Source organism: Syzygium oleosum, unplaced genomic scaffold, assembly GCF_021117445.2.
Source record: "Syzygium oleosum isolate NSW1041296 unplaced genomic scaffold, Sole_v2.1 Sole_v2.54, whole genome shotgun sequence".
Lineage (NCBI taxonomy): Eukaryota > Viridiplantae > Streptophyta > Magnoliopsida > Myrtales > Myrtaceae > Syzygium > Syzygium oleosum.
The window spans coordinates 985,858-1,011,304 of record NW_026607538.1 but is presented as its reverse complement, the minus strand read 5'-3'; the positions used below and the strand labels follow the sequence as shown (position 1 = coordinate 1,011,304).

Here is a 25,447-nt window from a genome sequence, read left to right as displayed (position 1 = left end):
CGTGGAGCAGGCATTTCGATAGTAAGATGAACACCTCCCAGTGGAGAAATACTAGCCTCGGTAATACCAGATGCCTGCTTTGGATTCTTGGTGCCGAAACTTCCGACTGAGGCTGCTTTGCCTGTCTAGGTGTATATACCTGGTAAGCTGACATGACCATTTTCCTTATTTCAATATGCCGGTTCACGTACGTTTAGCTTCTCTAAGTTTCACCTGGTTATTTTTCTTCCCCACCTGGAGGGAATATCCCTTAAAGGTCTTACATCCCTAAAAGCCCAAGGGAGAGACCTTCGAGATTGAGCTTTCTAAGGACCTGTTCGGGTTCAGATTCAAGGGAAGTCTGGGAGCTTTAGAAAATTGCTAAGTTTTTCTATTCCATGGCCCATCCTCCCGTCACAGTAAGAAGACCATTATATTCTGGTCTTGACCCATGAACTATAATCCTCTCAACTTGCGTTTTTATAGGATTTCAAAGATCTAGTGTTGTAATTGCATCGAACTTTTTTTTTTTATACCGCTTTGCGAAATACCAATCACCGTCATATCTCGTTGAGGCACCGATAAGAGTTCATCTTCTAACCTCTAGGACTTTCCATGAATTGCGTTTGCAATGAGCTAATTATTTCATGCATCGTTATGTACTTTTGCATCTTTTGATGTTGATGCAATAACTCAACGTAAAAATTGTCAGCTTTATCTTTCCTCCTTTGAGATCATTTAAACTCCATAGTGATGATATCTAAATTTTCCTAGACGGATTAAGATAGAAAATTCAAGATCCCAAATCGCGGCGAGTATTGTTTCTTGAAAAAAAAATCAGCTAAGCTAAGCGTCCTTATTATGTCAATTGCTTGTAGAAACGAAGAGTATTGTATTTCTTTAGTAATTAGGCATCATTTTAAACTGAGAGTTCACGTTTTGGGTTGACTTTAACTTCTAGATCAAAAGTGACCAAAAAAACGTAAAAAAGATATCGCGTATATGTTTCCATTTAGCATAGGCGTGTAGAATGCATTTCGGTTTCGAATTTTCATAAAAATGGTTTGACTTTTTGGCCAAATCCTTTGGTGGATAGATTAGAATTTCATTAGTCTTTAATTTTTTTTGTCAAATATTTGATTAAGAGACTGTAAAATTTAGACACCCGGTAAAAGAAATTCCAACCCATGGAGGGATCAACCATTTAGAGCAACACATACTTGGCACGGTAGAATTTGGGTTTACTTTTAATCTCACACCCCTCAAGATCGCGCCACTTGGCGCGACAACATAAAACCCTGAAAGGTAAAATAGGCAAAAAACAAAGGGTTAATACCACCGAAAACCCCAAACTGGTACACATGTGACAATTTTACTCCGAACATACCCCAAAAAACCCCAAACTGGTACACTTGTGACAATTTTACCTTGATCATACCACAAAAAACCCCAAACTAGTATACATGTGACAATTTTACCCTGAACTAAAATTTTAATATTGTTTTTTTGTTTTTTTTTTTTCATCTTCAACCTCTGGCCGGTCGCCGGACCAGCAACCGGCCAAAGGCGGAAGCCGGCGAGGTCGGCCTTGTCGGCTGCTGGCGAGGGCCGCCCTCGCCGGCGTCGAGCGAGGGCTGCCCTCGCCTGAGTCGGGCGAGGGCTGCCCTCGCCTGAGTCGGGCGAGGGCTGCCCTCGCCGGATCTGGCGAGGGCGACCCTCACCTGCGTCGGGCGAGGGTTGCCCTTGCCGGCGTCGGGCGAGGCCAGCCCTCGCCTGGGCGGGCGAGGACAGCCCTCGCTCGATGCCGGCATCGGGCGGCCCTCGCCGGCATCGGGCGGCCCTCGCCGGCATCGGGCGAGAGTTGTCCTCCCCTGCCTAGGCGAGGGCGACCGGCCAAAAGTTGAAGATAAAGAAAAAAAAAGAAAAGAAAAAATAAAAAAGTTCGAAAAAATAAAAAATAAAATTAAAAAAGTATTAGTTCGGGATAAAATTGTCACAGGTGTACTAGTTTGAGGTTTTTTGTGGTCAAAAAAATAATTTAGGGTAAATTTGTCACGGGTTTATCAGTTTTGAGTAAAATTGTCACGGGTGTACTAGTTTGGGGTTTTTGGTGGTAAAAAAAAAAGTTTGGGGTAAAATTATCACAGGTGTATCAGTTTGGGGTTTTTTATGGTAAAAAAAAAAGTTCGGGGGAAAATTGTCACGCACGTACTAGTTTAGGGTTTTTGGTAGTATTAACCCAAAAACAAAACCCTCACCTTTTTTTTTTTTAACTCATCTCTTCCGGGGGTGAAAATATCAAGCGGCACCAAGGTAAGAAAAGTAAAGGTCCCTCCTTTACGGCAGAGGGAGTGTTATTTTTTTGGGGACGTTCATGGAGGAGGAGCAGAAGCACGTCACAGAGAAGAGAAGAGAGGTCTCCAGGAGTGTCTTCCCGTCGCCGGAATCACCACATTCTCCCCCTTCTGTCGAGGTACGAACCTCCTTGCTCTGTTTTAGTTTGAGAAACATTGGAAAGTCTTGAGTAAAAAAGCGCTCGAACGAGGATCAAACGATGGCTAAGAACCTGTCAACAATGGAGGATGTGTGTGTGGATGTTGTCGTGAGTATATGGACTGAAATGGGTGCTTCGCTGATGCTTCTGTGCAGTGTGTTCTGAACTGGCCACCCGGTGTTTGTACAAATGCCTGAATGCGAAACTGCGCTCGCGTTTTGAAAAATGTCTTTTCGAATCAACACGCTCTGTTTTTCCGCTGCGCTTTCGAATCGTCATGTGCACCCTCGTTGCGGTGGTCAATGGCTGTTTAAGGAGAACGAATGGATTCGGATTTCTGGATTTGGGTGGCGTTGATCCTTTGGGGTGTTCGCATCGGTTTGCTTCTGTCTGTTTCCGTTACTGGTGCGCTGTGAATGTTTGGAATGTTGGTTGTAACCGGTGATTCGAGGTGGTGGCCGACGGTGGTGTAGCCCGCTGACTTGAGGCAAACGGCGGCGGTGATTATAGTGATGAATATGTGTGGATTAATGGTGGAGTATACAAAATTCATACTTTAATGTTGGTTTCTGGGCATCTGGGGAAGACCATAAAAAATGATGAAAAAGAAGAAGGAGGAGGATGATATTATGATGATGAAAAATGGACTCAGTATTGGTTACATCAGAAAATGGTTTAGAGTGGTTGTAGTGTACTGGACTTTAGTTCAATTGGGCTTATTTAGGCTTGGTGAACTTTGGGCTTGAATAGGTTTAGTGAATTTGGGTTTTATTTGGTTTGATGAGTCTGGGATTGCTTTAGCTCTAGGGGATTCAGACTTGCTTGGTCTAGGTTAGTTTGGGCCAGATTTGTTTTAGATGAAGTTGGTCTTAATTCGATTTAATTAGATTGGGTTTCATTTAGCTTTGTTTTGAATAGGCTTGTGATAAGAGCCCAACCTGGGTCCAGACCCATATGGCGTTTGTGTGACCCATATTCGGACTGGCCTCAGCAGCCCAGCCCGTGTCCGGTTTCTGAAATATAAAAAAAAAATAAAAAATATTTTTTTATTATTAGCACTAGATGTAGTTTAGTTTTATTTAGTTAGCATAACCTTTAGTTTAGGGGTTTTAGTGGTGACCTTTGATATAGCTTAGGTTTAGATAAATTGATCTTTTAGAAAAGAAATTAAACTCAGCTTGAAGTTAGCTCATGGGAGTTGCTGTCTTGGGGTTTAATAACGAGGCCATGTGTATCATTTGCTTGAAACGCAATTGGGTTTACTGTCTTGCACTTTACTTTTATTGTATTGTTTGTGATTGTCTACTTTTCCTTGATTGCGCACTCATGCATGGACATCATTTAGTGGCTTGGGTTAATAAAATGGTCAAAGATTGCCTGAATCATTTAGATAGCAAATCAATCAAGTTAGGGTACCGAAAGGGCACTAGTTAGACAATTAGTATAATCAAGTCTCCGACCCTACATCTCTGGTTGCAAAGGAAGTGAAGTATGCTTTGCTTTGCTCTCGTACTTCACTTGGTTTCTAGCCGACCTTTGATAGGCTAGTGGCAGCTCCTGGTTAAGTTGAATTTCATAGATAAATTTATTCCTGAGGTATGGTTTAGGAGAACTCACGCCGATTGAGGACCCTTGGTCCCCAACTCGATATTGCCTTTAAAACTGTCATTCCCCAACATGCACGTCGGGAGGGTTGTGACACATAGGAACAATAAGCAATTTTAGCTTGAATGGTTTGTAGAGGAACCTTACCTTCTCTAATCCATTCAACACGTGCAATTTCTTTTCCGTCGACATGACCTGCAACGTGCATTTAAATCCCTTTTTGTGTCTATATGTTCCGTTAATTCAATTCCCTTTTTTCCATCACTTTTGAAATGAGACTATTCTTGAATTGTCCGGCTATGGATGCTGCAAGAATATCAAGGTGTCCACAAGTGTTTGTGATTCTTGTAATCGGAATATGGAGTTTTTGATTCACACAAACAAGTTCTTTTTGTACATCTATGTGTAATTCCTCGATACTTCGCATCTTGCCTTCTATTAATAACTTGGGAAAATCCCATATAGATTATTACTTGAATCTGGTCTATTCTTTTTCGAAAAACTATGTGTGCAAGTCCATCCAAACCAGATTATATTGTGATATTTATTTGTATATAACTCTTGATACAGTATCTATGTTTTCATTGTATCCTAGACTAGCATTGTATGATGAAAGAAACAAAGCTTGTACAGTTTCTCCGGTGTTGTTGTGTGGACAAATCAAACGAGTTCATGAGTAACTTTGGACTATAAGACTAAGAATTTTTGGTTGGGGTAAAGAACAAAAGCACCGTTGTACTAATGAGCCATCGATTTTTGTTCGTGTACTTGGCCAGTTTCTCATGAATTTCCCTTTCGAGGCATACAAGTCAATGCAACAACATTGCTTGGAGGGTTTGTCTTGTCCATTTTGATTTTAACATTTTGCCAATTTAATGCTAATCGTACTATAAATGTTGGCACCTATCGTCATGTCTTTCAACATGGTAAGAACTTTGTGCGCCTTCGGGACATTCTGCTGATAAGGGAAAGTTTGGTAGTTCTTTCACAATGTGAGTGTTTTGATTCAAAGGGCAGCTTCTCGTTCTCTCTTTCTTCGTTAAAATCAAGTCTCCATTAGTTATATGTATTTTCTTCCTGTGAAAATGTAGTTTTCTTTTATTGGTCGAGTTGTGAAAATCTAGTTGAACCACTGTGGAACTTCATCTTTCTGATTCTGTTGTTCATACCTTGTGGCCCAAAACCAGAACTCGTTGGAGAGCTCGACCCGCAAACGTATTAGAATTCAAACACTTTCCAAATCGAGAATGTCGCAGGAGTACGAGCCAAGATCCACTTTGGCGCAGGTTTGTGAAGAGACCAAACCCTTTCCTCAAATGTTTTTAAAATCGGACTGATCAAAGAAACTGTCCCGCATTACGGTGAAGGTTGAATTAGTTCACATACATCATGCAGTACCTACAGTCTAAACTAATACTATTCTCATTCCAATATGATTGATAATTATATCACCCCTGCTAATGAATGATGGAATTTTGTAATTGTTCAGTTCAGTGATTTGGACTTTGACACTTAGACTTCCGCGCCTACTAATTATGCAAGTGTTGCTTCTTCTTACTGTTGAGGAAATGCCAAGTCCCAGGCTCATGAAACTTGTCATAAAATACATTGCATGACTATTGTTAATGTGTGAATTCTACTTACAAAAGTTTTGAACATTGTAGTCTTCAGAGAACATAATGAGAGGCGAGATTTCTCCTCGTCCGTCCATGAGCACCGTCTCCTTCGAAGCATGTTTCCCTGCACCGGTGCTTTCTGTGGAAACATATCAAGCATGCTTCTGTGCACCGGAGGTTTCCATAGACAAACAGTTCCCACACGGTATCTGAAAAATATGAAGCGTTGTCCTGGTCACTTAGTCCTCTGTCCTCCTCTCCTGCTGATCTTCAATTGTATATAATTGACAGGGTGCATTGCATTGCTTGATGCGGTACTGAGAGGCAACTGGAAAGCAGGAAAGGAATTCCTATATGGCAATCCATCAGCTGTACGTGCCAGGATCACGAGAAATATGGAGACCGCTCTCCATATTGCGGTAGGCGAGGGACACAGGGAATTTGTTGAGGAACTGGTGAAGATGATGTTGCCCGAGGACTTGGAATTGCAGAACAAGGATGGGGACACTGCTCTCTACTTTGCCGCTGCATCCGGAGATAGAGAGATAGCCAAGGCGCTGGTCGATAAGAATCCTCGGCTTCCGCTGATTCGGGGCAACAATGAGGCAACGCCCTTGTACATTGCAGCCCTGTTAGGGAAACAAGACATGGTGCGGTATCTGTTGTCAGTCACAGATGACAGATATCTAACTGACTTGGATCGCATTGACATCCTTGGTGCCACCATCAGTTCCAATTTCTTTGGTTAGTGCATCCACTCTAGTTCTAATGTGAATGTACCATGGATACTACTACTATTGTCAGCTCAAATCCAGACCAACAATATATACATATATATATTTCCCAAAACAAAACTATCTGTTTTCTGTTCTGTTTTCTGCGCATCTCAGAAAGAATCCGTAGCTAGATTATTTCTGGACAAAGTGTTTTCATTATTATTGTTAATTGTCATTCCCTTTTGCCAGATGTGGCTTTGAGACTGATTGGTCAACATCCCAATTTAGCTTTGGCTCGGATGCGAAACGGAGAAACGGCTCTCCATGTGCTAGCGCAGATGCCCTTGGCATTCTCGAGTGGGAGTCAGCTAGCGATCCGGCTGAGGTGCCTCTTTTCATGTAGGTATCACTCTCGTAGCCATTTTCTTTTGGCAATGGTTGTTGAGGTTCTCAGCTTGCTCAGTATGTTGATATTATCTTCATTTCTTGTTTATGGATTCACCTTAAGATGCAGTTGACATCGGTTCTGGAATATTGTGAAGGAAACTTTAACATTTTAAGTTGTAGTTAGTCCAAACTGAAGTTCATCCACAGCTCCTTCACAAGTTGGGCTGACAGAAAATACAGTTACAGGTACGCAGGAGATGCGCGATCTGAAATGGGCGCATATGCCAGCAGTTAAGCTGTTGGAGCTTATATGGAGAGAGGTTTCTTTGCTCGATGATGGAGGTATCGGAGAACTTCTCAGGGAACCATCGCGACTGCTGTTAACTGCTGCAGAATTAGGAAACTACGGCTTCTTAACTGTGCTGATCCGTCTCCATCCTGAACTTTGGAAATTTGATGATCCGAAGCAGAGCATATTTCATGTTGCAGTTGCACATCGTCACGAGAAGATCTTTAGACTAATATATGATATTGGTGCTCACAAAGATATGATTGCAGCTTACAAAGATGAAAATGACAATAACATATTGCATTTGGCTGGAAGGGGTCCTCCAAGTCTACTCAAAATTGACTCCCGGGAAGATCTACTAATGCGGCGAGAGCTATCGATGTTCAAGGTTAGTTAGATCTTAAATTTTTGCATGCTACATAATTTGGATTCTACAGTTTAAAGTTTGCTAGCAGCATTCCTGGGCCATTGCACGACTTTTATCTACATGCTTAATCTCCAAATGTTTTGCAGATTGGGGTCTCACTAGTTTTACTATCACCAACTTGTAGGCATGTCTAGCTTGTCTGAGTTGAAGTTTTCCTTTTATCTTTCATGTTTTTTCTGCGAAATAGCTGTAGTAATATTATATGGACTAAAAGGAAAGAAATGAGAATCATCAGGAATGAACCATGCATGTCGCATCCTGGTCTGTCCAAGAAAGAAGGAGATGTAGAAAATTCCATCCCAATCATGACATGAGTCAATGACTGGCACTGGTAAAACTTAGATAAGTCAATTTAGTGTACCATTTTCAGAATGATAATATCTGTTTAATGGTATAGGAGGTAGAAAAGGTTGTGCAACCTTCTTATCGAGAAATGAAAAATTCCGAGGGAAAAACACCTTATCTTCTTTTCACCGAGGAGCACAAAGAACTCAGACAAGAAGAAGAAAAATGGCTGAAGGACACGGCGTCTACTTGCATGGTTGTTGCGACACTCATTGCAACTGTGATGTTTGCTGCCATCTTTACTGTTCTCGGTGGCAATAATAATGACACGGGGAAGCCTATTTTCCTACATCACAAGTCGTTCATGGTTTTTGCCTTATCAACTGCGTTGGGTATCTTTTCCTCTGCAACTTCAATCTTGATGTTCCTTTCCATCTTGACATCACGCTTTGCGGAGGAAGATTTTCTGCATTCCTTGCCAAACAGGCTGGTGTTAGGACGCGGAAGCCTCTTTGTCTCCTTAGCCACCACGGCAGTGGTCTTTGGGGCCACCCTTTTTATCCGTCATGGTGACGATTATGCTTGAATCACTATTCCAATTGGTGCTTTTGCTTCTGTGACCGTGACCTTTTTTGCTTTGCTCCAATTTCCCTTTTATCTGATATGATCGAACACTTATACATCCACGGTTTGCTTTCTCATCCAGAAGACTGTCCGTTGTTCCGACCATTAACGACCAGCACATGAGACTTGCTGGAAGTTTGCATTGCATCAACACAAACCATTTTGCTAGCTGGAACAGATGATTGAGCTGAACTTTTGTTTGTATTGTGCGTTGAATCTAATGGAGCCTTTTTATATGATTGTATCTTACGCTTTTAACTGCTAGTGAAGTGCAAATTTTTGTCTAGTCAAGCAAATAGCTCAAGTTACAACTTGGTGACCTTTCCAACTTGGAAAGAGAAGTGTTATGTTGAAGGAATGCTTGTGTTGGCGCAATTCTCATCGCTCAGTGTTGTAAGGATTGAATCGCAAAATAGTACGGATTCCTTTTTCTACTATCTCGTGTATTGAGTAATATTACTGCGAAACAAAAAGCATTGACAGCATTTACTACCATAAAACAAACATCAAACACCAAGGTGGGCAAAAGTGAAGAGTTATAACGCCATAGTACTGGCTTTCTGCATAAATATTACAAACATAAATCCTCAAAATCCTTAGATTCTTCCACAATTTCAGTGAAGTAATTTGCTTATGGAGCAGACATTTTGATGGAAAGATGAACATCTCAGTGTAGAAATACTAGCACTAGAGAGCGATCTAAGGGAAGTCTAGGAGCTTCAGAAAATTGCAAGTTTTTCTTTTTCCCGTGGCCCATCCTCCTACAGCGGTAATAAAGACCGTTGTATTCTGGACTTGGGCTATGCACAATAATCCTCTCAACTTGTGCTTTTCTAGGATGTGGAGGATCTACTTTTGTAATTTCAAAGTACGGTTTATTTTAGGCTTTGCAAAGACTCACCATCATATCCAGCTGGGGGATGGATATGAGCTCATCTTCTAACCTCTGGAACTTTGCATCATTCGCGTGTGCAATGAGCCAATGAGATCTGTGAGGGTGTTCCATGCATCGTTCTGTACTTTTGCAGTCTTAATGCGATGCAGGAACTCATTCTCAAAATTTGTCGGCTTTAACTTGTAGTCGGCTAAGTTCGTATATCAGAAATTAAAATCAAACGTTAGGAAAAAACTAACCTGAAAGCAGTACAACCAAATAAGCAGAATGTTGATCCGAGCCCAACGAATTAACGTCGTGTCCTTAAGACGAATTTGGCCCTCAATCGCACTGAGGATATTGGACAATCGTCTCCCAGGATAGAACGGATCTCGTTCCTCCGGCGGTACGTATTCGGAGGACTCCAACGAACGCAATTTTGCGGAACAATCGCACCAAATGACAATGATGAAGTGAATATGCGTAGAGTGCGTCGGGAAAAAATGAATGCCACGAAGTGATATTTATATTCCGAACTAAACTGTTCGGTCTTATTCAAGTGACGAAAAATGAAGAGTCGCGAGTTTTCGTGAATAGTAGCGAAGGTTCGCTTGAACCGGTTCGGTTCATGAACAGTCGCGAGAAGGGCTTCGGTTTTCTGTTCGGGCGAACCGAACCTCACGAACATACATGTTTATTTGTCCAAAAATAAATAAATAAATAAATAAATTCTAAACAACGTGTCTGTTCGAAAAAAATAAAAACCGATAGAGAGTGGACCCGGACGGACGGCGGCGGCGGCGCGCGCGGGAGGTGGACCGACCTAGCTTGACGTAGGTCCTCTCTCTTCCACAAAAGTGGGGTACCCCTTGGGGCCCAAACCCATTTGTGAGGCTCAACTATTTGAACCCATCTCCCATCTCTCTTCTACCCTATGTGGGACACTTTCACCCACACACTTCTCATTCAATTCTATGGGATTTTGGTTCCAAAATCCCAACATAACTTTCCACTTCTCAAAACTCATCGTCATTAGCTTGAGGTGTAGTGTTACTACCGCCAATGATGTCCTCCAGAGTAAGCACAATTGCAACACTCTGCTCCCATTGTTATAGTTGCTGTGGTTGAGCTTTTTGACATCGTTATCCGCCATGGTGACTCGACGACGCCTTATCCTTTTTCAACCAAGTTTGGTCCCTGACCAACCACCTTCACGGTCTTAGACTGTGTATTGATGGATTCTCCTCAATTCGTCCATTTAGACTCAATACCACTTGCAGAGTGCTACGCAGTTTTGACGGTAATATACGAGAAAGGGAAAGCAAAGCAGAGAGCAAGGAGGCTACAAGAGTGAGGAAAAATGTAGCTTTAGAAAGAGGTGATGTGTGGCCAATCCTAACAGAATTCAAAAGTAAGTAATAGGGGAAGAATTCAAATTGGAGCAGTGGCACAACAGTGGAAGAACAGAGGAGGAGAATTGGGAGAGTAGAAGATATGTGACTTGATCTCTCGGGATGATCTCGTGCGCGATGCTGGGCTCTCACACATGAACCCACTTCCAAATCTCAAGTGAATTCAAGCAAATTTCATCTGATCTGCATTCGATCCAACTGTCATCAACAGCACATTCCTAACTACCAGTAGAAAACTAGCAACCTGACAGATACTTCCCTTCTGGAGCTTTGGATTTTGAGTTTATCAGTTTGTGGTGATGACATTGTTTGGTCTTGTGAGGCTCTGAAATCAATCTGGATAGCGACGGCAGATGGTTTCAGCACGAGCGGAGAGAGACAGAGACAGCAAGCGCTCGGCGTTTCTTGAGCTGACTTCTTCTCCTTCTTGAGAGATGAATATTTGGAAAGAACACAAGTTAGGAGAGGACTATGATGTTTTCTGGGTCATGGTTTTGTAGGAATGAAGGATGTCTCTTGGCTAACGATAGATTCTCCTGTTTTGTTTTGGCATGAGGAACAAAAATGGAGAAAAGGAGACAATCAATGAGGCATGAAGAAGAGAGAATGGCATTGACTGCATTTGCCACTGAACTTTCAGAGTCATCAACCTCTGTGGTTTCCTTTGCCATAGTCTACTCCCCATGATTTTGCACTTGATAAACTTTTCAAACAAATTCTCGACCAAAATTTTTTTTTTCAAACAATTAGTAAATCTCATTGAAGTGTTACAAATTAGTTAACTACTCAAAGTGGTGAATAACTTCTCTACATGGAAAGTAACTTTTCACATAATGTAAGTTAGTGATATATTAACTATTTTATCACTGAAGTTAGTAACTTTTTATATTCAAAACAAATTTGTCTATTTCAATTCGTATCGATTTCCCAATGTCGTTAGAAATATATTAACTAGATGAATAAGAAAAATTCGAAGAATGACTAGTGAGTAATGATATCGATATCCGATCATTGAGTTCGTTGGTCATCGGACAGTGATTTTCTAATTATACAATTTGAATTCAGCTACGTCACTAATTGATGTAAATAAATCAACTCCAAGCCAAAAAAAGGAAAAAAAATAACATTCAAAAAAAGATCAAAATGCCATATTTTATTTGCACGAATGAAAGAGACAAAAAGGCTCACAATCTACCTTCCCATAATTCCCAATGAATGTCCTTCCAAACGTATATAATGACACACAACGCCAACGACACTCCATCTCCTTCTTCTTCTTCCTCGTCGTCTGCGTCCTCGTATGGTGGTGGTGTCTGTCCGTCCGTCCGTCCGTCTCTGCAATTCAGCTGCTGAGCCGATGAGCGAGCGATCCGCGAAATCAAGAAAACCCAGACCCGCTTCGCCTCCCGCCAATGCGATCTTCCCTCCCCAACCATCCTCCCTCTTGATCCCCATGGCCCGCAAGTCGTCCCTCCTCAAGCAAGCCCTGATCTTCGTCCTCCTCCTCCTCGCCCTCTACGCCTTCTTCACCTCCTTCCTCAACAACCCAGATCCCAAAACCGACCCCTCCTTCCGAAGTCACCGCCTTTCCGGGGAAAACCCATCGGATTCGACCGGAAAGTCGCCGCCTTTACCTGCCAAGGTCTTCTTGTACGAGCTCCCGGAGAGGTTCACCTATGGGGTCATCCGGGAGCACTCGGCCGCGCGCGGCGGTGCCCCCGCCGCCGACGTGTCGGCCCTCAAGTACCCGGGTCACCAGCACATGGCGGAGTGGTACCTCTTCGCGGACCTGAGGCGGCCCGAGCAGGAGAGGGCTCGGGCCAGCTCGCCGATCGCCCGGGTGACTGATCCCGAGGAGGCCGATCTCTTCTACCTGCCCGTGTTCTCCTCGTTGAGCTTGATTGTGAATCAGGGCAGGCCCCCGGGGACGGATCCGGTGTACAGCGACGAGGAGATGCAGGAGGAGCTGGTGAAGTGGTTGGAGGGTCAGGCGTATTGGAAGAGGAACAATGGGCGGGATCACGTTATCATTGCTCAGGACCCGAATGCGCTGTACCGAGTTGTGGATCGCATTAAGAATGCGATTCTGTTGGTGTCGGATTTTGGGCGGTTGAAGCCGGACCAGGCCTCACTGGTGAAGGATGTGATATTGCCGTATTCGCATCGGATCAACACTTACAATGGTGATATTGGGATTGAGAAACGCAAGACTTTGTTGTTCTTTATGGGAAACCGTTTCCGGAAAGAGGTAAATTTGAAGTTTTGTCGATCAGTTTCGCAATTGAATGGATTGTTTAGTTGTGAAAATTAGATTGTCCATTCAGGAATTGGAAATCTGCACATTCTCTTTGGGAATTTTACTCAAGTAGAATCTGTCGGTGCTGATGCTGTTGTATGTGTTAGCAAAGCTAGCTAAGTACATGTTAAAGATTTGTTAGCAAATTCGATACAGGGAATTTTAGTATTCAGTTAATTATCAAATGTTGGAGCTATCGGTTGAATGTTAAGTGTTAGTTTAGCTTCTGTATCAGTGAGCATTGCAGTACTTAAATTAATTGGGTCCAATTCGCTGTGAACATCTTGCCAAACCTTCTGCTGTGCGTGTTTTTGTAGTTTTAAACATCTGTGCTCATTTTGCGTCTCTCATGTTTGAATGCTGCAATGTCTTAAATCACTGTAAGGTTGCACCACTCTCCTCTTGACAAGAATTGATTGTCATGTAACACGAATGATGGACAGTTTTTCAAATCTCTGGATTGTTTCAGTCTTTACTTTAGATTTCCAAACAAAATTCATGTGCATCAGGTTTCCTTCTGCCTTCCCTCATTATTGTTCCAATCACTAAATGGAATAAGAGTTGGTTTTTGTCGCAACACTTCCTTAAATATGATTATATAGATAAACACAAAGGCTGCCTTGTTTAATTCTCAGATATTGATTGATCTGATGAATGTTTCTATTCTTAGTTTCACAGATAGGACATTTCTTGAGTCTAGGGTCTAGGCTCTTTCACCTTCACATCGAATTGGCAGTTTTGTGGGATTTACATGTTGAAGGATTCTTTTAGAGAGGCTTCTGATTCCTTCCCAATGGTTAGATCAATTGTTTCTTCTTAAAACCGCTCTGATCAACCTTATCTCTTGTAATAGTTTACCTTCTCACAAGGATCCTAGTTCACGACTGCTGCATAATTTCTTCACAATTCTTGATCCCCTCTAAGAGAAACTTGATGAGAGTTTGAGAGTGCTGCATTCAAAAGAGGTGCTTCAGCTTCCATACAGCGTTGGCAAGCATCTTAGAGCAACTCAAAATACAAGCACCCTATGGCAGCCTTTGGAAAGCTACCATGACTTGCTTTTGGAGCTCGATCTCTGAGACATATTTTGTAGCTCTACAACAATGAACAATCCGTAAACACATGCTACCGAATTCATTTAGGATCCAAGTCTAGAACACGAAGCACATACTTAACCTACAAAACCCTAGCAACATCCACGAAGTCTAGTTAATTTGGTGGTTTTCATCTTATCACTCAGATATTGAGATTCATCCTGATGACAATCAATTTGAATCATTAAAATGAACTCAACCTTTTCCCACTAATTGGGATCAGCTTAGTATGTTCTTTTTATCTTTTAAATCTTTGGACCCTTTGTTGATTTCTTTATGATTTATAGGGAGGAAAAATTCGTGATTTGCTGTTTCAACTACTTGAAGATGAAGAGGATGTCGTAATGAAACATGGTGCACAATCTAGAGAGAGTCGACGTGCAGCATCACAGGGGATGCATACATCCAAGTTCTGCCTCAACCCTGCTGGTGATACCCCATCAGCCTGCCGTCTGTTTGATGCTATAGTTAGCTTGTGTGTACCTGTTATCGTCAGTGACAGCATTGAGTTGCCATTTGAAGATGTCATAGACTATCGGAAAATTGCAATATTTGTAGATACTGCCTCTTCACTGAAGCGAGGGTTTTTGGTGAAACTTCTGAGACAAGTACCGACAGAAAGGATTCTGGAATATCAGAAAGAGATAAAAGAGGTAAGCTCCTCTTGCACAATCTCATAACTTTTCATGATTCTTCTGTTGTAGCTATGCCTAACTTCCTTGACAATGCTATATGGTGAATTTGTTATTTTAATCATTGTTGAACAGGACAGATTATGCCTCATCCTCAGCAGTGACTTTTGGCATCACTTTTGTTAGATTTGGTTATGCTGCTGTATCAATGTGCTTTGTTGCTAATTTCCCTCACTTCAATTTGCATTTAGAAAAATTTAGTGGTGTAGCACATGTTCTATCTATGTGCTGTGGTCGCATTGATGATTGAACTTGTGACAGATCATTAAATGCTTAAAGCTGAGAAAAGTTGGATTACACTGATTTTCTTCCTATTTGTTTCATATTTAACCAGGTGAAGCGATTTTTCGAATATGGTGATCCAAACGGAACAGTCAATGAAATTTGGCGGCAAATTTCGCAGAAGCTACCCCTTATTAAATTGATGATTAACCGTGACAAGAGGATTGTCAAGAGGGACATGAGTGAACCGGACTGTTCCTGTATGTGTACGAACCAGACCGGGGTCATTTCTACTCTATGACGTGAGCACTATTTGTAACTTTGATCTCCGATATGCCTGCTTGGGTGCTGGCCAGTTGGTGTTGGAATTGCTCGTGTTGGATTCAGCAACTATACCATGATCTGTACGACACCCTTCAAGGCTGAGCTTAGAAATATTCATGAGCGTTGGTGCATTTAATTCATCCTCATTTCTTGCTAGAACACCAATTGACACTCCCCCTTTATACCACGCCCTTGGCAGAGGATTTTTCAGGGTTTGATAGGCAGTGTAGGGGGTAGATCATTAAAGATTCTGGTACTTGTGATGATGTAGAAAAGGAAAATTAAGTTATTGATTACTGCCTGTAATTGTTTTCACTTAATATACATTGTACAGAAGATCTGAGAGTATACCTTATTCTTTTTCATATGTTGGATGCTTAAAGTTGACATCTTTCTAGGCTGCTTCTTACAAAAATTAGCTAAGTTCTGTACGTTTTTTCTATTCTTTCAGATGTGTCTACCGTCTAATTTTTCCTTCCTTTGTTTGGAGATCATACATTCCCATGGTTATTATGCTTCACCTAATCATTCGCTAATGATTTGATGGGATTTCAATAGGATTGGCAATGATTAACACGACCTTTTTGCACGAATGAACCCGACAATGAAGTAAAACACGAATTACAGAGAGAAACCCCAAATCTGTCGTGACATGTTAGCTTTATATGTTGACACGATTCGACAGAAATTTACATGTTTTAACCGTAATTAAATTATTTTCCATATAGAATTAAAGTCAAGATGTTTTAGTCCAACTCAAATTGATTATGACACGCTAATATGAATTACCAACCCTAGATTTAAACCCAAAAGAAAGGATTTTGTCTACGTTCTAGTTTTGCGTGGGTTCTCATCTCCTCTCCTTTCCTCTCCATCATAGTTTCAGTAATTCTTTTAGTGGCACAATCAGCTGATGTTTATGCGCCTTCTGTTAAGCTGATACAACTAAAGCTTAACACGAGCCAGATAGTCATATCCACAAAAACGAGGAGATTGTAATACTGTCCATCCTTTCATAGCATCAATAAGCCACATGTTGCTCAGATGGACATAAACATGACAACATTAAGATACGGATCCAGCAACAATTTTTTTGATCAAAGGAAAACCTCGAAAGCATAGTTACATGATGAGTGAGCCAAAAAAGAACAGAATCATCGTGAGAATACATCTCAATAGGTCACAAAATGGTGATGATATATAGGGCGTAGTTCAACTTCAACCAGGAGGCCACTTCATTTGTCTACCACCCAGGACATGTAAGTGAAGATGATAAACAGATTGACCTGGAGAGAGAGAGAGAGAGAGAGAGAGAGAGAGAGAGAGAGAGAGAGAGAGAGGGTTTACATGCTTTCTTAAGTAACTTAAGGTTGCACAGATAATCAACATAAGATGAAAATGTTTTATCCAACAGAAAAGGGAATGACGAAAAACTTACAGGCACTTGGTCCGCTGTTGATGACAACACGAAATCCATCGAGAATGCCTTCTTTTTCAGCCACCACTTTGGCAGCATAGAGAAGATGACCCAGTATCTCAGAATGCTTTTCTTCAGCCTGCAGAGAAGCAATGGAAAATCAAAACCTCACAATCTCCTAAAAAAGAAGAAACAAACTAAACTAAGTAGGATGTATTGTGCAGCTATGACGTAGCAGGTTGCACCATTGGAACGTATTAATTGACCTTTTACATGCATAAATGGGTTATAGAGGACAAAGGAGAAATAAAGCCTCTCAACATGAAATTTGATGATTCTTCGAGGAGAAAATCTCAAACTTAAATCTTTGATGTTCTTGAAGGCACCGTATGAGTGAGTAGACCAATTGTTCACTTCATAAGAAAATCAGAAGGAAAATGTGAGAGATTCTCGTTGAGTCAGGTAACTTCATCAGCTATAAAACTTTCGCTTAGGTTTATGTTAAACTCACAGCCCCACACTACCTAGCAGTATTGAGAGTAATTAAGCCATGATCGAACTGGTTATGTTTCTGTGTCTATTCACCTTCTATAGGATCTATACCAACAGAATCAATCTCAGCAGCAGGCTGCCTCATCTATCCTATGTTGAAAGATCACTAGGCTGGCAACATGAATAAACTGATGCAGATTAACAATATTTATAAGAACCAATGATAAAAGAATGATTAACATTTAGCACAATAATTGAAACATGCGGAGAGACCCGTAGACATGCCTTCGATATGAATCACGATTTATCTCAAGAATAGCCCTACCATCTCAAATGATATAAAGTGTCTTCTAGCATCTCCCTCTCCCTCTCCCTCTCCCTCTCTAGACTGGAACTTTTGGTGATCTTACTATTAGAATGCCTTGAGACAGAATCTACTTCATAACTCTGGGTGAAATCCCAAGATGGCAAAAGTTCCTATTGATGCGATTGCCGGACATCTTATGTTGGATACTGTAAGTCCATGTAAGCTAAGTAAGCACACGTCCCAATATGCACAGATAACATCAGAGATAGCCATAGGTAAACAACAGAACCATAGCTAACCTTTCCGAGTTGCGTAAGGCCATCTCTGAGTTTTGGAATAACAAGAACATGAACCGGAGCCTGAGGACTAACGTCTCGAAAAGCTAGGACTTTTTCATCCTCATACACAATGGTTGACGGAATCTCCTTAGCTATGATCTTGTCGAATCTAAAAAAGAAAGGTAGAGGCAAACTCAGGATCGGCTCCCAAATTAAGCATGAAAAAGTTATCATAAATATCAAAATAAACCAATTTGAATCAGTCAGCACAGAGCACATCATACATGGTCGGAGCTCCTGTGTCAGCAACCGCAGCAGCTGCTTTGGCAGCATCTTCTTCGCTGCTTGTCGCTTTGACGCAAAAAGATCTAGGAATACAGCCCATTTGAGAGGGTCAGCAAGGGTATTTCCATCAGTAGCAAGAAACAAATTTTCCGACACCCGGGACAAGCAAGAGACTACAGTCTACAGCTTAAGCAAAGACAGGATTGCCACGAGATAAAATCCTATCGACCCGCAATGGGAAAAATCGCCTCGGCAAATTGAAATGGAAAAGTAAAACAACATAGATTTCTTGAAGTCTCAGCTGAGGACAGAGCAACATGCTTCTCCAGAAAAGCCCAACAGACACGACAAGATCGTCTTTTTTTTCCTCGTGAGTCCTCTTGCCAGACCGAATTATCATAACAATACGAGAAACAACCCAATTAAAAGAATTTCTAAGGACGATCATGCCTCTACCCCTAACTTTTCAAAAAGCAGCCATCTTTGCCGCTTCCCACACACAGCCAAGAACCAAGAAACAAGGGAAGAAACGGCAGAAATTTCGCGGCACCCAATACCAAGAACGACGAGAGTACCTGCGACGGGGCTGAAACCGAAGCGGAGGAACGAACTTGACGGAAGCGAGAGCTCGTGAGGAGCTCCTGGGAATCGCAAATGCCCTGACGCCGCCAGCTCCACAGCTCCTGAAACGGAAAAAGTTGCAGAGAAACCATCGCATTCAGAAGCAGAGAACAAGAGGAGCTTCCTCATCATTGCAATGGAGATTGAAAAGGGTATAGAGAGAGAGAGAGAGAGTACCGAAGCAGAGCTAAGGAGTAGAGAGCGGCGGCCATTGATGGACTGGTGTGCGAGGCCGTGGAGGTGTTTGTAACTGTAGCGGCTTCACCAGCAATGGCCGATATCGGCGTCGGTTAATTTTTTTAGGCCCCTTGAAGTTTCATCTACTTCTTATTTCTCGCCCCCTGAAGAAAATTTTGTATCACTTTAGTCCCTCAAATTTTAACTAAGGCTCAAATAGGGCGTTTTTTATCATACACAGCTAGTCCCAAACCCATATAAAGACGAGGGAAAGCTCGAGCTTGATTTCTCAGTACCTAGCTCGAACTCAACTTGATGCAGAGGTGCTCGCATCATTTTGCCTCATCGTCAAAATGTTCTAGCGTGACAAGAAAAAAGTATACCATTTACCAAAAACGTGAGTGAGAAGCGTGCATATTTGGGTCGATTTCGAAGTTATCAAATCGTACCAAGTCGAATTCCGATTTCACTCGATAGATCCTTACTTCACTTTCGAATCGTGTTCTCGAACAATGTCAAGAATGATTGCCCAGGACAAGATCACTCTGTCCACAACTTTCACGTGCGCGCACGACACTCCCGCAAGTCCAACATTGCACACGTGAGAAGACCCACGAGTCCTACACAAATTTTGTTTGCCTAATCCTAGTCCTCTCGTCTTTGTATGATATTTTAAGTACAGAGTGTCTTCTTGGTCAGGTTCAGTGCAGTGTTGAATGGCGAGCTTCGTGCTTCAGCTCCCGACGACGACGACGAGCAGATGGAGAAGCTTCTCCGTCTCCGCCTCCGCCTCCTCGAACGGTAAATCTGCGATCATCGCCCTCTCTCGGGCCGCCGTCTGCTTCTGCTGAGATGGATTACAGACTCTTGTGGACGAGTTTTTGATTGGTTTGAGCCCGTGAATTGAACTGGGTCAGTGTGTTTATGCTGAAAGTGTCGATTTTTCTCTTCTGGGTGTGTTGGGATTTTGAAGGGGCTGCTCCGGGTCAGAGTCAAAGCGTTGGCCAAGGGAAAGGCGGGCCGGTGATAGTGGAGCTGCCGCTGGACAAGATCAGGAGGCCACTGATGCGAACGAGGGCGAATGATCCGGTCAAAGTGAAGGACCTCATGGACAGCATCCAAGAGATCGGCCTCCAAGTCCCTGTACGTAATGATCCGACACCGCTCGTTTTCCTTTCTTTTGAGATTTCGTGTTCTTCCGGAGAATCTATGCAGCATAGACTCTGGGGGTGGACAAGATTGATCAGGGTGAAGACATTATGGGAAATTTCATTGATCCAATGTGCGTGTGCGCGTGTCTACTCTGTTTTAGCATATGTGATCCTGGACCAATCGGACCAGTACAGAAGTAATCTGACCGAAGTAGAAGCTCCGATTGACGTGGAGTTTTCATGTGTTTGGAGAACTAGCTGCATTAGCACATCGCCGTGCTGAATTAATCGCCATCGATGTCGCCCCCGGCATGTTTTGTTGTTAAAAGATATTTCGCACCTTCATTTACTACTTTGTGATGTTTCCGCCGAAATTTCATTGCAGATTGATGTGCTCGATGTCGATGGAGTTTACTATGGTGCGTAGCTAATTTCATCATCCTCGCACTTTTGGCATACATGAACTATAAGGGCTGTTGTTTCGGTTGGAAAGATTATTTTGCTCTCTGCATGCATCTTTGCAGGCTTCTCCGGTTGTCATCGCTACGAAGCTCATCAGCGCCTCGGCCTACCAACGATCCGCTGTAAAGTTCGGAAAGCGACGAAAGAAACACTAAGGTTTATTCATGTCATCCTTCATGCTGAGTCACTTCTCTGTTTGCTTCTACTGCATCTCCCTGTCACTCACAGAAGGACCTGTTTATATTTTACCAGGCATCATCTTCGCTGAGTTCGCAATAAAGCCATTTTCTGGGTTGGACAGATGATTTCTCAGCTCAATGAGTGTGGCGTTGCAGTTAATGGATACGAGATACTGCCTTTGTAATGATTGCCTCAAGTCCCTTTGGATGTAATGAGGCTTTTAGCTCTCTTGTATTACAAGCATTTGAATAATAAAGAAACGGGTCTTGATTAAGTTTACCTCAGAAGTTCCCTTTCATCTACCTATAACATTACAATGTTTATATTGTGATCGGTAACAGGAGAACACGATTTGAGAAAACCTACAATTAATACAGAAATGACATGACTGGGAACATTGATATGGAATTGCGCGAATAACCAACACGACACGATGACGCTGCACTCGCAGATAGCCTATTGTGTTCTGTGCTTCATCAACTGAGGATGCACCTTAAAAGAAGAAGGCAATGGACATGCCAATTTCGCTCCCAGGACCTCTCAGAACTAGATCAAGTCTGCAGCATCGACACACTGAAGATTTTTTTTTATCAAAGATAGAATCCTTTTTTTGGTTATTTCTCGAACCGGATCAGTCATTTCATACTCGAAGTATTAAGTTAGTGACAAGCTCGTAATTCATATCGATAGTACTCATTTGCAGCATAAGCTAATGTCTCTCTCTCCAATTAGCAAGACTTTTGGCATGAAGTGAATGGACTCTACCTGCTTAGCCCAAATTGAAATCCAAATTAGACTAATAAATCTCTCAGAATAGATGCGTTAAAGAAACTCAAGAAAAGATGCATTCAGATGTAAATGTCAGGAAAGAAACGAAAAGGCGTCGGACGAAAAACAAGTCATTGCGGAACTTGACATCAGTACACAACTTGGGTCAAGAATTTGCTCAGTGCTTCGCATCCTCCTCTTCACAGAACTTGGAGTACTTGTCAGCATCCATCAGGTTGTTTAGTTCGCCTGCGTCGCTTATTTCAACCTTTATGATCCATCCTTGCTCATATGGGCTCGAGTTAACCTAAAGGTCAGTAAACTCGCATCAGCAAAGAGGTCAAAACAGAATTACTAATGAGAAAGGTCAGAACTTCCATGGAGTGTAAACAGATGTAGAACTCGGAAGACATATAAACAGAGAGAAATTAAATTTAGTTCGACCTTTATGTCCAACTAGCATTCCATCTTATAGAACGAGGGAGTTTCGAAACTCCAGAGTGTCATGAGTAGAGGAAGAGCATTAGAAGACTTACCAAGCCAGGAGAATTGCTGAGTTCTTCATTGACTTCAACAACTTTCCCTGAAACGGGGGAGTTTATATCACTGGTGGCCTTCACACTTTCAACCGCGCCAAAGCCTTCACCTTGGGTCACAGGTGCCCCAACTTCAGGTAATTCGACGTACACGACATCACCCAAATGATCTTGAGCATGATCGGTGATGCCAACTGTCGCAGAACTGCCTTCAACTTTCACCCACTCATGGGAGTCACAATACTTCAGATCTTTCAGAACTGGTGTACAAGGAAAATGGATGAGTGACAGAACTAGGAAGTGAAGAACCACCATAAAGAATCCGGCAAAGATTGTCATTGTTGCCACAAGATGATCAAAACATGAATTGCACTTTCTCTCACATTTGACCTTAAGAATTTTTTTTGGGAAATTGTAAAACAAGCTGGAATAGGGCAGAAAAGAATTCAGTAAATAGGAAGCCATGAAATGTTGGAGTATCAAATTTGTGCGAGCACTCCCAGCATACACATAAATGATGTTAAAAGTTCAGACCAAAAGCATTTATTTGAACTTTGTCAAGGCAGGTGCACGTTAATAGTCTACCAAAAGACAAAAACAGAAATCTACATTCTGCAAGTTGCCAAGTCAATAGTAGTATGAAAAGCCTGCATTCCATTGCAAAAACAACTGGCAAAGAAAGGGCATTTACAAAGAGTAAAAATAACGGTATAGCCTTCCTAGTATGTCAATCAATTGAACTTAAATTACACAAAGCACTATGGTGCTTCTAAAATGAATCGGTTTTTAGAACAACCTCGTGATTTAAAAAAAAAAAAACTAATTTACCTTGATCCACAACTACTATGCAGTCGTGACTAATCTGTGATTCTGTATCTGCTGAAACTGCTCATCAAGTAGGCTACGAGCAGATCATCACCCTTAGGATGATCCTGATCTAAACCAGGGTTATATCCCATATATTGATATCAATTAACGTGTTCGCGCCAACTATCACCTTTTTTTCAATTTTAATGCCCATCGATTGGATTGATTTTGCTATACATAAAACCATAAGCATCTTCTTATGCCAATTATTGTTTGATAACTACCGACCATTGACAATCACCTCCAGGATCCAACATTGCTCATCTTAATTAACCATTGACAATCCTTCAGGATCAAACATTGCCTATCACAATAAGGGAGAGTGCTCCTCAATACTTTTCCTTAAAAAAAGAAGATAAAATCAAAGCCCAATTAATAAACACCAAAAATTGTTATCTTCCAACATACTAAACCAAATGTCATTAGAAAGGAAACCACTTTTCGAATGTTGGGATCTGCCAATGCTTTGCTTGTCCATACATCTTGCAAATAAGCATGACATGACTATTATGAATCTCATTCAGAGATAACTCAACAAATTTAACCCAGAATCTACAGGTCTCTGCAGTGAAAAAACCCAACAACACAGCAAATCAAATCAAGCACGACACGAGATCCTCCTCAAAATCGGTCCTTTTTCACAAAGAAAAACACAGGCAGAACCATCATCATTCTCAATATTTCAGAAAACAAGATCTTCACTGCCACGCACAATCAAAACCACCTCTTTTCGGATCTACGAATCAGCTTATGTCCAGAACATAATAACAACAGAGGATCAAAAGAAGACAGAAAGTGTCATCATCTCACCGGTAGCGAATCCCCTGTGGGAAACAGAGATCCTGAGATGAGAAGCAGCCCTGGAAGCCCACAACAACCTCGAAGCCATTACTCGCGAAACCCAACAAAGGCTGGACCTTTACGGTGCTCACGGACGTCAAGGGACACGCCTTTATGAGTTATTTAGTGCTGTTCAAGCGCAGGGATTCAGTGGGTGGGGACGAGGGTTGGTGGGTTTGTTTTCTTTTTGTTAAATACCCCCCTAACACCACGACAATTCGGGGCTTGTTGGTATTGAAAAGGGGAGAGAGAGAGAGAGAGAGAGAGAGAGAGAGACAGAGAGAGAGAGGGTTCAAGAAAGGCGCGAGGAGGAGGAGGCCGAGGTGGAGGTGTTGGGTCAATACAGGGTTGTCGGTGTAGAAGTTGGTGGTGGCTTGTGCTAGTCATGTCATGTCACGTGGCCATTGGTGGCTACGTTTGCCAACCTATGATTGTTTTCGGAGAAAGTGGGCAGTAAAAAAGAATTTGGTCCCTTCGTGTTTTCAAGGTGATGTTGATGTGTTCATCACTCTATGCTCGAGGTGAATTTGATCTATATCAATCATAGCCATTAGTGACAATGACAAAATCCTCATATTTCATTACAATATGATCTAATCACCGTGATGATGTTGAGGATAGGAACTCAATTCCCGAAAAAAAGAAGAAGACATAAATGTTAATTTAGTCTTCCGAACTTTTGAATTGAATAGGATATAAAATCTTTTAGATTAGTCGAACCAAATACATATATACCTACTCTATTTAGTGATCCCTACTCTATCTAGTGATCGCTATCTTCAACTTAGGGATCGCCTTGCAACCGAAGCTTAACTTCAAGAGTTAATCTGCAATACAAAATCCATGTTAAGACGCTCAGGCTTAGGATCTGAAACAATCATTCGAGCTTTAAGCCATTAATTTGAAGAGACGAAGAGTACGAATTTGGGTTCAAGAAAATCCAATCCTTACTTGATTATATCCTTCCCCTATAAGGCGTTTTTCTTAGTGGGTTGTCAAGTCGAGATTGATAGGTAGTGATTTGGGTGACAATTAGCAATAAGCATGCTCTACAATGGCTTTATAATCTACATTGGTCAAGTCGATCTAAGGACCGGTGTATGCTTATTAGTTAGTGATAGCACTGTTGTCGTTGCTAATTAGTATAGGGTAAAAGATTAGTTATGAGTGAATCGGCCCCCTCCCCCAAAAGAATATTAATATCTTTATATAGAGAGTAATCTCACCTTTAGTTTTAAATTCAATTTTTTTTCAAAGCATTCGATTAAAGTTCATGCCAATTTACTTTTGGTGAATAACAATTAGGAGTTTTATTCAATGAACAAAGATGGCAATTGATTAAATAAGAATAAAAATCTCTCAAATCTAAAACACAATGAGAGCTCTCTCATCCATAAAAAAGTAAAGATCGAAATTCATAGATTTTCTTCCTCTAAATTACTGCATAAATGTTTTTGTTATTTCATCTTCATTGCATCCATAGGGTGCTTGCTTCTTCGTCGATTTTTGAGTGGATGAAGATACTAATAACTAGAACAAATGTTTCCTATGTATATATATATATATATATATATATATATATATATGCTCAATTTAGAAGTTATGAAAAGATACGCTTGTATTTAATTTGAAAGATGCAAATTAAAAATGAACTTAAATTATATTTATGTGTCTGATAAAGTATTCATTTGATACTATATTCTTCTAGATCTTACCTTATATATGTTGAC

General features: G+C 41.5%; 5 protein-coding genes across 6 annotated transcripts; 3 read left to right on the top strand and 2 right to left on the bottom strand.

The window, feature by feature from the left end:
- The first annotated feature begins 5,269 nt into the window (after positions 1-5,269).
- LOC115686349 (ankyrin repeat-containing protein NPR4-like) lies at positions 5,270-8,787 on the top strand. Its single transcript, XM_030611606.2, has 6 exons — positions 5,270-5,364; positions 5,743-5,899; positions 5,986-6,438; positions 6,660-6,809; positions 7,038-7,474; positions 7,911-8,787. Exons 1-6 carry the CDS (start codon positions 5,326-5,328, stop codon positions 8,382-8,384), a joined length of 1,710 nt encoding a protein of 569 aa, XP_030467466.1. The 5' UTR covers positions 5,270-5,325; the 3' UTR covers positions 8,385-8,787.
- Positions 8,788-11,970: 3,183 nt separating this feature from the next.
- On the top strand, positions 11,971-15,703 carry LOC115686417 (probable arabinosyltransferase ARAD1). Its single transcript, XM_030611700.2, has 3 exons — positions 11,971-12,956; positions 14,386-14,751; positions 15,125-15,703. The coding sequence occupies exons 1-3, from the start codon at positions 12,009-12,011 to the stop codon at positions 15,311-15,313; spliced, it is 1,503 nt and encodes a 500-aa protein (XP_030467560.1). The 5' UTR covers positions 11,971-12,008; the 3' UTR covers positions 15,314-15,703.
- Positions 15,704-16,313: 610 nt separating this feature from the next.
- LOC115686341 (14 kDa zinc-binding protein) lies at positions 16,314-19,062 on the bottom strand. The gene is made up of 6 exons (XM_030611598.2): positions 18,914-19,062; positions 18,691-18,798; positions 18,115-18,198; positions 17,852-17,999; positions 16,775-16,892; positions 16,314-16,622 (listed from the first exon to the last, which is right to left on the bottom strand). Exons 1-6 carry the CDS (start codon positions 18,946-18,948, stop codon positions 16,555-16,557), a joined length of 561 nt encoding a protein of 186 aa, XP_030467458.1. The 5' UTR covers positions 18,949-19,062; the 3' UTR covers positions 16,314-16,554.
- A 512-nt stretch (positions 19,063-19,574) lies between these two features.
- On the top strand, positions 19,575-20,985 carry LOC115686420 (sulfiredoxin, chloroplastic/mitochondrial). Of its 2 annotated transcripts, none has more exons than XM_056307502.1 (5): positions 19,575-19,714; positions 19,887-20,056; positions 20,450-20,483; positions 20,589-20,682; positions 20,828-20,985. In XM_056307502.1, the coding sequence occupies exons 1-5, from the start codon at positions 19,630-19,632 to the stop codon at positions 20,829-20,831; spliced, it is 387 nt and encodes a 128-aa protein (XP_056163477.1). In that variant the 5' UTR covers positions 19,575-19,629; the 3' UTR covers positions 20,832-20,985. The 2 variants fall into 2 exon arrangements, with proteins under 2 accessions (XP_056163477.1, XP_030467564.1); XM_030611704.2 differs by having other exon boundaries at positions 20,779-20,985.
- A 539-nt stretch (positions 20,986-21,524) lies between these two features.
- On the bottom strand, positions 21,525-23,938 carry LOC115686419 (glycine cleavage system H protein 2, mitochondrial-like). Its single transcript, XM_030611703.2, has 3 exons — positions 23,688-23,938; positions 22,011-22,270; positions 21,525-21,781 (listed from the first exon to the last, which is right to left on the bottom strand). The coding sequence occupies exons 1-3, from the start codon at positions 23,764-23,766 to the stop codon at positions 21,653-21,655; spliced, it is 468 nt and encodes a 155-aa protein (XP_030467563.1). The 5' UTR covers positions 23,767-23,938; the 3' UTR covers positions 21,525-21,652.
- Between the last annotated feature and the right edge of the window lie 1,509 nt (positions 23,939-25,447).

What these genes read in the sequence shown, in the direction of transcription:
- LOC115686341 (XM_030611598.2), bottom strand. Translation starts at nt 18,948, where the DNA reads ATGGCCGCCGCTCTCTACTCCTTAGCTCTGCTTCG. An exon ending in GCCTTACGCAACTCGGAAAG is followed by an intron (nt 16,893 to 17,851) that starts GTTAGCTATGGT and finishes GCTTCTCTGCAG; the next exon opens with GCTGAAGAAAAGCATTCTGA. An exon ending in CAACAGCGGACCAAGTGCCT is followed by an intron (nt 16,623 to 16,774) that starts GTAAGTTTTTCG and finishes CTCTCTCTCCAG; the next exon opens with GTCAATCTGTTTATCATCTT.
- LOC115686419 (XM_030611703.2), bottom strand. Translation starts at nt 23,766, where the DNA reads ATGGCTTCGAGGTTGTTGTGGGCTTCCAGGGCTGCTTCTCATCTCAGG. An exon ending in CCACAGGGGATTCGCTACCG is followed by an intron (nt 22,271 to 23,687) that starts GTGAGATGATGA and finishes CTTGTACACCAG; the next exon opens with TTCTGAAAGATCTGAAGTAT. An exon ending in TCAGCAATTCTCCTGGCTTG is followed by an intron (nt 21,782 to 22,010) that starts GTAAGTCTTCTA and finishes ACTGACCTTTAG; the next exon opens with GTTAACTCGAGCCCATATGA.
- LOC115686420 (XM_030611704.2), top strand. Translation starts at nt 19,630, where the DNA reads ATGGCGAGCTTCGTGCTTCAGCTCCCGACGACGACGACGAGCAGATGG. An exon ending in CGCCTCCGCCTCCTCGAACG is followed by an intron (nt 19,715 to 19,886) that starts GTAAATCTGCGA and finishes GGGATTTTGAAG; the next exon opens with GGGCTGCTCCGGGTCAGAGT. An exon ending in TGTCGATGGAGTTTACTATG is followed by an intron (nt 20,484 to 20,588) that starts GTGCGTAGCTAA and finishes GCATCTTTGCAG; the next exon opens with GCTTCTCCGGTTGTCATCGC.
- LOC115686349 (XM_030611606.2), top strand. Translation starts at nt 5,326, where the DNA reads ATGTCGCAGGAGTACGAGCCAAGATCCACTTTGGCGCAG. An exon ending in CAAGATCCACTTTGGCGCAG is followed by an intron (nt 5,365 to 5,742) that starts GTTTGTGAAGAG and finishes TGAACATTGTAG; the next exon opens with TCTTCAGAGAACATAATGAG. An exon ending in AGACAAACAGTTCCCACACG is followed by an intron (nt 5,900 to 5,985) that starts GTATCTGAAAAA and finishes TATAATTGACAG; the next exon opens with GGTGCATTGCATTGCTTGAT.
- LOC115686417 (XM_030611700.2), top strand. Translation starts at nt 12,009, where the DNA reads ATGGTGGTGGTGTCTGTCCGTCCGTCCGTCCGTCTCTGCAATTCAGCT. An exon ending in GAAACCGTTTCCGGAAAGAG is followed by an intron (nt 12,957 to 14,385) that starts GTAAATTTGAAG and finishes TATGATTTATAG; the next exon opens with GGAGGAAAAATTCGTGATTT. An exon ending in ATCAGAAAGAGATAAAAGAG is followed by an intron (nt 14,752 to 15,124) that starts GTAAGCTCCTCT and finishes ATATTTAACCAG; the next exon opens with GTGAAGCGATTTTTCGAATA.